The sequence below is a fragment of the Salvia hispanica genome, chromosome 3 (genome assembly GCF_029641045.1).
Source record: "Salvia hispanica isolate PSC_SH4W2 chromosome 3, Shi_PSC_v1, whole genome shotgun sequence".
Taxonomy (NCBI): Eukaryota; Viridiplantae; Streptophyta; class Magnoliopsida; order Lamiales; family Lamiaceae; genus Salvia; species Salvia hispanica.
Genome location: NC_142694.1, coordinates 40469317 through 40481261, shown reverse-complemented (window position 1 = coordinate 40481261; position 11945 = coordinate 40469317). Strand labels below are relative to the sequence as shown.

At 36.9% G+C, this 11945-nt stretch overlaps 2 protein-coding genes across 5 annotated transcripts; both read right to left on the bottom strand.

The window, feature by feature from the left end:
* Positions 1–818: 818 nt before the first annotated feature.
* Positions 819–2897, bottom strand: LOC125216722 (MDIS1-interacting receptor like kinase 2-like). 3 transcript variants are annotated; one of them, XM_048118486.2, is made up of 3 exons: positions 2060–2897; positions 1561–1810; positions 819–1491 (listed from the first exon to the last, which is right to left on the bottom strand). In XM_048118486.2, exons 2-3 carry the CDS (start codon positions 1730–1732, stop codon positions 1028–1030), a joined length of 636 nt encoding a protein of 211 aa, XP_047974443.1. In that variant the 5' UTR covers positions 1733–1810; positions 2060–2897; the 3' UTR covers positions 819–1027. The 3 variants fall into 3 exon arrangements, with proteins under 3 accessions (XP_047974443.1, XP_047974444.1, XP_047974445.1); XM_048118487.2 differs by having other exon boundaries at positions 2174–2897; XM_048118488.2 differs by having other exon boundaries at positions 2538–2897.
* Positions 2898–4663: 1766 nt separating this feature from the next.
* On the bottom strand, positions 4664–10079 carry LOC125216094 (cysteine-rich receptor-like protein kinase 7). 2 transcript variants are annotated; one of them, XM_089067741.1, is made up of 3 exons: positions 9067–10079; positions 5259–6970; positions 4664–5194 (listed from the first exon to the last, which is right to left on the bottom strand). In XM_089067741.1, exons 1-3 carry the CDS (start codon positions 10077–10079, stop codon positions 4821–4823), a joined length of 3099 nt encoding a protein of 1032 aa, XP_088923867.1. In that variant the 3' UTR covers positions 4664–4820. The 2 variants fall into 2 exon arrangements, with proteins under 2 accessions (XP_088923867.1, XP_047973676.1); XM_048117719.1 differs by lacking the exon at positions 9067–10079 and having other exon boundaries at positions 5259–7214.
* Positions 10080–11945: the final 1866 nt, after the last annotated feature.

Below are 11945 nucleotides of genomic sequence, written 5' to 3'. Positions count from 1 at the left end.
TCATCTAATTATTGTTCTGTTTAAGGGGGGGGGTTAAGCCGTTGTGTTGTTTGCTCCATCTTAAAATTAGTGTGAATCGAATCAATTTCTTAGTAGTATTATAGAGTAATAAATCAATTTCTCAATAAGATCCATTGTTGGGAGTTATAACTAATGTAGCATTTCATCCTTTAGAAAAATAAGTATTTATTATTTATGTGCTTCTTTTTCTTAACTTATAAATAAAATTTATTTATATATTCTCAATTGTATTTTTGTTATACTAAATCTTTTCCTATATTTCTATTTTAAGCACTTAAACTAAAATTAGTCTCTCTCTAATGATCAGAGTCTCATCTGCAACGCAGCCATTATCATCACAAGTGAGAGTGATGAGAAGTGGAGTTGATATAAGGCCATCTGAAATCCATCAAAGCCTTCAATTCTCTGCTAGAATTGGAAACATTAGATGCAACTACATTTATTATGATAAACAATGATCATAGCATTAGCAAATACATAATCCATGAATCCATCACGTATATAATCCACTTTGCATAATCTAGCTAGTATTTCTACCTCTAATATAATTTTGTCCCACATATTAATATATTGTATCAATTATCTATCTAACTATGCGTCTATGCCAATCGTAAAATATGGTTTTCAAATTGTGATGACAAAATATAAATGAATATGTGATGGAGCTAGATATGTTTTACAAATGTTATAATTGAAATTTGAGTATTGGATATTAAGGGATTGACTGACTTGGAAGTTGTAGTCATGTCACGACTACCCCAATTTCCAGCCCAATTTGCAAGTTACTTATTTCACAATTATTTGTAACTACTTATATTATTCCACAAAGCCCATTTTGAATATCGACGTGACACCATATTACACTCATATTCCCAAGTCAGGGTTCTCTTGTCAAGAACTATGATGTAATATTTTAATATTTTTAGAAAATACAAATCAAATGAGCCTAAATTGGACAATTACTTAGAGCTTTTTTTCATTCTTTTGTTAGTGTGTTATTTAACTTTTAAGTAGCGAAAAATAGAGACATTAATTTATAGTTACTGAACATCTGAAAACTTGTTACTCCACAACGGAAGCAATTGTGAGTTGTGAGCTCAGTCTGTGTGCATGAAATGAAGCACTGATATGAGCGGAATGGCATTGTCAACCGCGGTGGGCGCTTAGCGAGTTCCTGAGACACCTCCTTCATACATGGTCGCAACTTTGGGTCAGAGTTTATGCATTTCAATGCTGTTTTCACCACTCCAACCACTTCCCTCGACAATCTTACATCTTCGTCTGGTGATGGTAGCCTCTTGTCCAAGAGTTGTTGCACCATCATGTTTTGAGCAAACTGTGTGGATCTTTTAATCATCGTCATGGAGGAAACGAAATCCCCCGGATGATCTCCAAACATGACTTCCAATGCCAACACTCCGAAGCCATACACATCACATTTCTCTGTAACCACCATTGTGAAGGCCAACTCTGCATACAACATAACATGTCATCATTATGAAAAAATTACTACTTGCAACTGTGTTATGGTATGCATACCTGGTGCAATATATCCCCGAGTTCCCACAAGTAGAGTCTGATTGGAAGCATCTGGATCCAACAATCTAGCTGTCCCAAAATCAGATAAACAACCTTCAAACTCTGAATCCAAGAGTATGTTGCTGCTCGATACATCTCTGTGTAGAATAGGGGGGCTGCAATCGTGATGCATGTAAGATAGGGCATTTGCAATGCCCTTCACCACGTTTACTCTCTTCTTCCAGTTCAGCTCCACAGCTTCGTCTTCATCCTTCAACACATCAAGATGAGTTAGTTCTGATAAGGTTCCTATCTCAGGTGGAATGACCCCAGAAAAGATGTTCTAAGAAATGTCAAGCATCTCCAATTTAGTTAAATTTGGTAGTGAAACAGCCATGAATAGATTGTTAGACAAACTGAGATGAGTCAATCTCATGTGGAATGACACCGGAAAAGTCATTAGAAGAAATGTCAAGAACTTGTAATTTAGTTAGATTTGACGGTGAAAGAGGCAACTCACCGTCGAGTTGATTTCCAGATAAATCGAGATGAGTTAGTTCTGATAAGCTTCCTATCTTAGGTGGACTGACACCGGAAAACTGATTAAAAGAAATGCTGAGCACATGTAACTCACTCAAATTTGCAGGCAGCTCACCGTGGAGTTGATTACCAGACAAAATTGAGATATGTTAGCTTGGACAAGCTTCCCATTTGAGGTGGAATGACACCATAAATGCCATAGGTATTAGAAATGTCGAGCACGTGTAACTCACTCAGATTTGCCATTGAAAGAGGGAACATAGAATCAAGATTGTTATGAGAGAAATTGAGATGAGTAAGGTTGGATAAACTTCCTATGTCAGGTGGAATGGAACCATAAATGTAGTTATCTGAAATGTCTAGAACGCGTAACTCACTCAGATTTGCTAATGAAAGAGGCAGTTGAGAATTGAGTTGATTATGAGAGAAATTGAGATAAGATAGGTTGGAGAGGTAACCTATTTGTGGTGGGATAGCTCCATAGAGACCACATGCGGTGAGATGAATGCTAGTGAGTGATGTGAAAATAAGTGGATCCAAATAGCTAATATTAAGCCTCAAAGATCGAGACTGCAGGCTTATCTGTGCAACGCGGCCATGCTCATTACAAGTGATGTCTTTCCAGTTGCAGTGATGAGCTGTGGAATTGATATAAGGCCATCCAAAATCCGTCAACGCCTTCAATTCTCTGCTCGAGTTTGAAACATTTGCTGCAACTACATTATTGATCAACAATGAGCAGATGCTCACAATGATCATTGCATTAGCAACAAACACAACATCCATCACTTATATTTTCTAGTTTGCATATGTATGATTCTTTTTCCTAGTCCTCTACTTATGCCTCTAATACCACTTTATATATAACTTGTAGCATTATCGATACCATGCATTTCATTAATGAAAATCATAAGTCTTCCAAGTCAATGACTGAACTGTCTGCAGAGTATTCATTGTCTCCAAATTTTTCTTACTTTTTTCCACACGTTTGTTAGATATTTTTCCATTTCCCGCACTTTGAATAAAGTGTTACAAATTTACAAATCATGTTCCAATGTTGTTTGCTTCTTTATTCATTCAAGAGCGTTAGAAAAATTCTTTATTTTACATACGTGTGACTTGTACACGCACACTCGAGGTGGCCCGTGTATTCGACTATTAGCTAGAAGGGAAACGTCTTACTAATTATAGCATGTGTTTCGGCATTATAATGTACAAATACTTTATTAGGAAGATATGATATATATTTCGAATATTAGGTTAATTCATGACCACAATAGGAGTTTTCTAGAGACACATGGTCCACTCACAACCCAACCCAACTCTCCAACACATTATAGGATGAATCAACCAATTAATTTTGGACGACCAAACAACTTCGTTTTGAGCTTAAGAAGCTAAAAATTAAATAAATATGGTTAAAATGAGACAATTCAGGATTTTTGAAATTTTCTTATTTATCACTCAAATCGGATTTAATCATATTTCATGATTTTATATGCAACCAATCTTTAAATTCAAAGAAAATCACACACAATGCGAGTCTTTTGAGTCAACGCCTTGATTGTATTCCCACTCTCCTACCAATTTTCCACGAAATTCATTTTCCAACGTTCAAAGATATGAATACAAACCAAGCCTTGACTAGGACGATATGCTTTTTATATATGGTGCTCTTCTACTTTTATTTTGTTTAATAAAAGGCTGCACTGGGATGTGAACTGTTATTTTGTTTAATAAAAGGCTGCAGGGATGATGTGATCTGTTGCTAACTTTTTTTAAGTTGCTAACTTGCTAACTCATCAATGCACTATATTAAAAATGTCAACGCGATATATTGAAATGTCAACATAAACTTATGTTGATATTTTAATACATTATGTTGACATTGATATTTAAATATCAACACATATTAATGTGAACACAAATATGTTGACATTGACATTTTTAATACGCCACGTTGATGAATTAGCAATTTAAGAAAAATTAGCATTCTAACGCACCTCGGGCTGCACTTGTATAATTATGGACTACTAATGCAATTTGTATACACTAATCTAAGTAAAATAAATTAGTGTGTAAAAAACAGAGCAAAAGAACTAGGGGTGGCAATCTACCTAGGGGAGAAAAACATAATTTACGAATCACATAAATATGTTAAAAGCGGAGCTACTTAACAATACCCAATAGTATAAAGGGTTTTTGGCTTTTTAAACCAAAATCTTTCCCCGAATTCCGGTTTTTCCCATGAACTATGAGATTTGTTTTTAAAACCACGAACTTTCATTTCGTTAGGATTTTCCCCTGGCGGGTCAACGACGAAACCCGGGTTGTATACATGTCAATTTTAATCCTATTTGTCACTAAATTGATTACTTAGATACTATTTGGCACAATAATACATACGGTCACAATTATTACATAACAAATGACAACCTTTGAATAAACAAAACACAACTTTAACATTTTAAATTATGCTATTCGGGTCGGAAATGTGCTATTCGGGTCGGGTTGGGAAAATCCTAACGAAATGAAAGTTCGTGGTTTTAAAAACAAATCTCATAGTTCATGGGAAAAACCGGAATTCGGGGAAAGGTTTTGATTTTAAAAGCCAAAAACCCTAGTATAAATCCAAAGATACATATATTTAATCTTGATACGTAAACAGAGGAAATAGAGACATTTATGGCTGCTGAACATCTAAATACTTATTACAAAAGAAGCAATTGTGAGTTGTGAGCTCAGTCTGAGTGCATGAGATGAAGCACTGATATGGAGCGGAATGGCATTGGCAATCCTGGTGGATGCTTAGCAAGTTCTTGAGCCACCTCCTTCATTGGCGGCCTCGACTTCGGATCAGAGCTAATGCATTTCAGTGCTGTTTTAACCACTCCAGCCACTTCCCTCGACACTCTTACATCTTCATCCGGAGATGGTAGCCTCTTGTCCATGAGTTGTTGCACCATCATGTTTTGAGCAAACTGTGTCGATCTCTTCATCATCATCATGGAGGAAACGAAATCCCCTGGATGATCTCCAAACATGACTTCCAATGCCAAAACTCCAAAGCTGTACACATCACATTTTTCTGTAACCGCCATTGTGAAGGCCAACTCTGCACCCAACAAACATTTCATTGTTATAATAACAATTACTTGAAACTATGTTATGATGCATACCTGGTGCAATATAGCCCCGAGTTCCCACGAGTATTGTTTGATTGGATGAATCTGGATCCAACAATCTTGCTGTCCCAAAGTCAGATAAACATCCTTCAAACTCTGAATCCAAGAGTATGTTGCTGCTTGATACGTCTCTGTGTAGAATAGGAGGGCTGCAATCGTGATGCATGTAAAACAGTGCATTTGCAATGCCCTTCACCACATTTACCCTCTTCTTCCAGTTCAGTTCCACCGCTTCGTCTTCATCCTTCAACACACTGAAGAGGCTTCCTCTTTCCATGTAGTCGTAGATGAGAAACATGCTCCGTTGGTGCAGACAAAAGCCAAATAGCTTGACAATATGGCGATGGCGAATCTGAGAGAGAACCTTGGCTTCATTCTTAAATGAGGTGTCAAAGGTCGGATTATCACCTTCAAATCTGTGAAGCTTCTTAACAGCAACAACTTTTCCAGTAGGCAGTAGAGCTCTGTAGACGCTCCCATAGCCTCCAGTTCCAATGCAGTATCTCAAGTCAAAGTCTGCAGTTGCTTCGATGATGTCTTGATAGGCGATGTTGCCATCAAAGTTCCAAATCTTGAATATGTCACCATGTTGGAGATCAGGTGTGACTTTGGAGGTTTCTTTCCTTCCCATTTTGGAGAATATTAAATAGATCCCCCAGAATATAAAAACAACAACTACTGGGAGTAAATACCAAATAATTTTCACCTTAATGCTTGATCCCTTAGGAGCAACTGGAGGAATTAACTTCGGGTTTCCACTGAACGTGTATATTGGAAACTTATCCCATACGTTGGGTGGAATGTGGCCCTGTAAATTATTGTAGGACAAATCGAGTCCATCTAATCGTGAAATAGATTCAGGGACTTCACCAAAAAGATTGTTCCAAGAAAGATCGATATTGAGAAATTGTGCATTAGCAACATATCCAAACTGTAGAGGTATCTGTTCTTTGATTGAATTCCTACTGAGGCCTATGGTTGTTATACAAGAAAGCATGTGTATTCCTGCTCCAAAAGCACCTTCCAATCTATTGCCATCCAAATTCAAGATTTCCAATCTTGTTAATTGGCTCATATTTGCAGGCAGAGAGCCATTGATGTAATTAGAAGAAATGAGAAGCACCTCTAAGTTAATGAGATTTGATAGTGAACGAGGCAGCTCACTTTGGAGTTGATTGCGAGACAAATCGAGATGAGTAAGTTTGGATAAAGCTCCTATGTTATGTGGAATGACCCCATGAATGCCACGGTTATTAGATATGTCAAGAACCTCTAAGTTAGTGAGATTTGCCAGTGAAAGAGGCAGCTCACTTTGGAGTTGATTGTAAGACAGATCGAGATGAGTAAGTTTGGATAAACTTCCTATGTAAGGTGGAATGAGACCACTAATATCATAGCCATAAGAAATGTCAAGTACATGTAACTCACTCAGATTTGCTAATGAAAGAGGTAGCTCACTCATAAGGTAGTTGTGTGACAAATCGAGATGAGTAAGTTTGGATAAGCTACCTATTTCAGGTGGAATGACACCATTAATGTAATAGTTATCAGAAATGTCCAGAACGCGTAACTCCCTCAGAGTAGACAATGAAAGAGGCAGTTGGGAATTGAGTTGATTATTCGACAAATTGAGATAAGATAGATTAGAGAGGGAACCTATTTCTTCTGGGATAAATCCGTAGAGACCGCATGAGGTGAGATGAATGCTAGTGACTGATGTGAAAACAAGCGGATCCAAATAGCCAACATCGTGGCAGTTCCAAGGTTTATCATCGCATCCAACTTTAGATTGCAGGCTTATCTGTGCAACGCGGCCATGATCGTCACAGGTAATGCCTTTCCAGTGGCACTGATGAGCTGAGTTGATATAAGGCCATCCGAAATCCATCAACGCCTTCAATTCTCTGCTCGAATTTGAAACATTCATTGCTACTGCTTTACTCAACATTAGTTTGGTGATGAAGAGCATCCATAAAACACACATCTTTCTATATATATGATCTAGTAGTTGTAACTCCAATATCATCACTCTATATATAATATAATTATTTCTTTGTGCTAAATAATTGAGATGTCCACTTTTTATTTTTAAAGATTTTTATTCCTTTTACCTTTATATAAAAATAATCAATTATTATCTTTTCGTTTTCTTTATTCAACAATTTTACCTTATGTAATTAAAAAAAACATTCAATCTTGATTTGGATGGAAAGAGTATTCAATTAATTAGTAGCTTTGAATGAGCCGAATTGCAATTTGCTCAAATCAAGATAATTAAGTACGATAAGCTTCCTATCTCAAATCGGAAGGGCACTGGAAATGAAGTTATCAGAAATATCCAACACCAGTAGTTCAGGGGAAAATTCTATAAATGGGTGGCTCTGGAAAAATGCTCCCGTAATTGGGCCGGTTTATTTTTGTTTCTATCAATGGGTGTTATGCATTTTAAGAATATGTATCTCAACTGAAATTTTAAAATCGCGCAAACAGAACAGAACTCACAGACTCGCCGTTCTGTACTCCTCATTCTCGCGAACCCTAAGTTATCTCGCCGTTCTTGCATAAATTGCCTAAATTCGTCTAATTGTTTCTCCCTCAAGGTAAGTTACGTACTTTCTTCTTAATTTAACATTATATTCATAGTTTATGGTGAAAATTGTGATTTTAGGGTTTGTAGCCAAAAGTTAAAATTTTATGTTGTTGGTATATATTGTATGTTCAATGTGTGTTATTAACTACTAGGATTTGGTATGTAGTGTCTTTTGAATTGTTAATTTCTAAGACTTAGTATATAGTTTATTTGTAATTATTCAAGTTTTGATATAAAGTTATGTATGTATTGCAAGATTATGGACACATAATCTATTTGTGTCCTTTTATAATGGGATGGAAAAATAGTACAAATTGGAGGAATTGGTTTGTCTTATGAGCCTCCCGTGGCAAATGCATACCTTATGTTAGATAAGTTTTTCCATACAATGAGTTGATTAACAGAATATGTGATTGCATTGGAATAAATGTTAATGGGTATATGATTAGTTTGACATGGAAGCGTGCAATTCAAATGGGTAATGGATATAACTTTGTGGGCATTCGACATCTATTCAATCAGGTCAAATTGAATTATTTGTTGACTATCAAGCTAAGTTAGCACAACAACCTCGGGTTGAATATTGGGTATCCTCTCCCATGCCCACATCTGTAGAAGGGCTAATGGGCCACCGATATCTTTCCTATTTTGACACGAAGCTTCACAAAGGTAGTGAAATAAGGTGGCAAGCGCTGCTGCACCCCAACTAGGTTGTGAACACTGATTCTCGTCAGCTAATTAGAATGTGGTGGAAGGGAATTTTTTTCTCCCTAAAGTGTCTGGGATGATCAAATTATAAACAGATTTAGGGACTCTTCCGGAAAGATTGTTCCAAGAAAGATCAATAGTCAGAAAGTGTGCAATAGGAACATCTCCAAAATCAAAAGGTATCCGTTCTTTGATTAAGTTTCTACTTAGATTTATCTCCCAGATTGAAGGTAGCTTTTCTAGCCCCCCTACAAAAACACCTTCAACCTATTCATTTCCAATTTCAAGAATCGTAGTCTTGTTAGTTGGGTGATAGTTGAGGGAAGAGAGCCAGCGATGCTATTGTTGCTCAAATCAAGATCTACCAAGGATTGGAGGTTTCCTAATTCAGAGGGAATGGCACCAGTGATGCCATTGTTGCTCAAGTCAAGAACAACCAACAATTGGAGGTTTCCTAATTCAGAGGGAATGGAACCATGAATCAAGTTTTGATATATTTTAAGCATCTGTAGTTGAGTGGGATTTGCTACTGAAATAGGCAACTCACTGTAGAATCGATTTTGAGACATATGGAGATGAGTTAGTCTTGCTAAGCATCCTATCTCAGGTGGAATGGCACCGGAAAAGTCATTAGAAGAAATTTTAAGAACTTGTAATTTAGTCAGATTTAAGAGTGAAAGAGGCAACACACCCTTGAGTCGATTGTGAGACAAATCGAGGTAAGTTAGTTCAGATAAGGTTGCTATCCCAGATGGAATGACACCAGTAAAGATGTTGCGAGAAATGTCAAGCATCTCCAATTTAGTGAGGTTTGGAAGTGAAAGAGGCAACTCTCCCTTGAGTAGATTGTGAGACAAGTCGAGATAACTTAGTTCAGACAAGCTTCCAATCTCAGGAATGACACCAGAAAATTGGTTGTAAGAAAGCTCAAGCATATCCAATTTGATGAGATTTGACAGTGATAGAGGCAACTCACCCTCGAGTCGATTGTTTGACAAATCAAGATGAGTTAGTTCTGATAAGTTTCCTATCTCACGAGGGATGACACTGGAAAACTCATTATAAGAAATGTCGAGCGTATGTAACTCACGTAGATTTGCCAATGAAAGAGGAAGTATATATTCAAGATGATTATGAGACAAATTAAGATAAGAGAGGTTGGAGAGGTAACCTATGTGTGGTGGGATATCTCCATAGAGACCACATGAACTGAGATGAATGCTAGTGAGTGATGTGAAAACAAATGGATCCAAATGGCCAAGATCGTGACACCGAGGTTCATCATTGCAGCCTACTTGAGACTGCAGGCTTAACTCTGCAACGCGGCCATCATCATCACAAGTGATGCCTTTCCAGTGGCAGTGATGAGCAGTGGAGCTCATGTAAGGCCATCCAAAATCCAACAATGCCTTCAATTCTCGTCTGGAATATGAAACATCAGATGCAACTACATTATTGATCAACAATGAGCAGATGCTCACAATGATCATAGTATTAGCAACAAACACAACATCCATCACATATATTTTCATAGTTTGCACATAGATTTTGCAGTACATAAACATAATTTTTTATTCTAAAATTTGATTGCTATACATTCAGACACCTACACCCACAGCTTATTTCTTACGAATAAGTTAAAATAAATTGTGTGAAATTTTGGTTGACTTAGTTTGAAAGGCCAATTTTTGGCTTCAATTTGGGATTCTTGGTTTTAGAGTACTCCCTACGTCCCGCCACAAGTGATCAACTTTTCATTTCGAGTTGTCCCACCACAAGTGATCAATTTCCTTTTTTAGCTAAAAACAAAACTTCAATCATCTCTTACTTTATTTCATTATATCTTACTTTATTCTCTTTTTCTTACTTTATTCTCTACTTTTTCCTCTCTCATACTTTACTCTCTCCACTTTAACTTAATATAAAGAAATCCATCACTTGTAGTGGAAAGTCGGGAGTATAATTTTTTAAGATAAATATACTTAAAAGTTAAAAAATTAGATGAAATTGTGGATCTTATTTGGACCGATCTTGGGCTTGATTCACTTGGATTTTAAATGATTTTAGAGGGTAGTTTTACTTGGTTTTGATCATATATTGTGTACTCTGAGACATGGTTATAGCTACTTCTCTATTATGTTGGTATTTTGACCATTTTGTGAAGATTGTGTAGAAAAATGTACAAAATATGTGGATGTGCAGCAGCTTTAGTCCGAGACAGTTATTCTGGAGATTTTGAAGTCCGATTCACCTATAATGCATACCATTCTCTTCGTCTTCGAAAGAGCTTCGCGTGGATATCTTAAACATCTCAATCGGAATTCGGTAGAAGAAGTTATGGCCGTTTTACCAAGACTGCGCAGAGCAGTGACATACCTGGCGACCCGCCAGGTTCGCATGCAAATGAACCTGGCGACCCGCCAGCAAAAGACAAGAAAAATGCCGTAAGCAGCTGGCGACTCGCCAGCTTCGACGCACACCCAACCTGGCGATCCGCCAGCTTCGTCCAACAGTTTATTTTGGGCCCAAAGTCAACCCTAGGTATATATATGCCTAGGAAACGCCTCCAAACACAACTTACACGCCTCTTACCTCAAAAATACCACTTTTTCACCTACGAAAAAGAGAAGAACGAGCAGAGGACGAGTATTCATCGCAAGATTGAAGACGAGGCCTCCAATCCGCCCAATCAAATTCTAGGATCGTTTCTACTTTTAGTTTTATTCTTGTTCAAACAATGTTTTTGAATATTTATTTGAATATTTCTTTGATTTTTGTGATGAACATGAGTAGCTAAATTCTTCGTAGGGTTCTACGGGGGAGATACAATGATTCTTATGTTTAATTGATTTCCTTTTTATATGTTTTGGCTCATGTGGTTATTTTGACTTCTCTTGTGCTTATACATTTATTTAATTGATCACCTTATAAATGCATGTGAATTTTACTACAATACTCGGGAGATGAGTAGTTTAATTTGAAAGAAGAGAAGTTGACGTCTTTGCCAATATAATTGACAGATTTGAGTCTTTGAATGAAGTTAAGTATCTTAGGAGCTTTTAGGAGTTGTTACCTTAGTTCTAGGAAGGACACTTCGGTTCTAGGTAGCAATCTACAAATTATATGCTTTGAGAAAAGATATAGTTTTAGCTTAGTGATAGCTTAATAACCCTTGAGACCCTTTGTTGGCATAGTTAAGAAGTTAGTTGAGCATAGGATAGTTGTTATCGACCCCGTAGGATTCTACTCTTCCCATCCTTGTTCTACATCCGTTTTCTTATTTGCTTTTAGTTCTCTAGTTGTTTTTAATTGTTATTACCTTGCTTTTAAGTAGATTTAGAAAACCACTTTCCGATTCATCTAGATAGTAGTTGAGGTTGGTT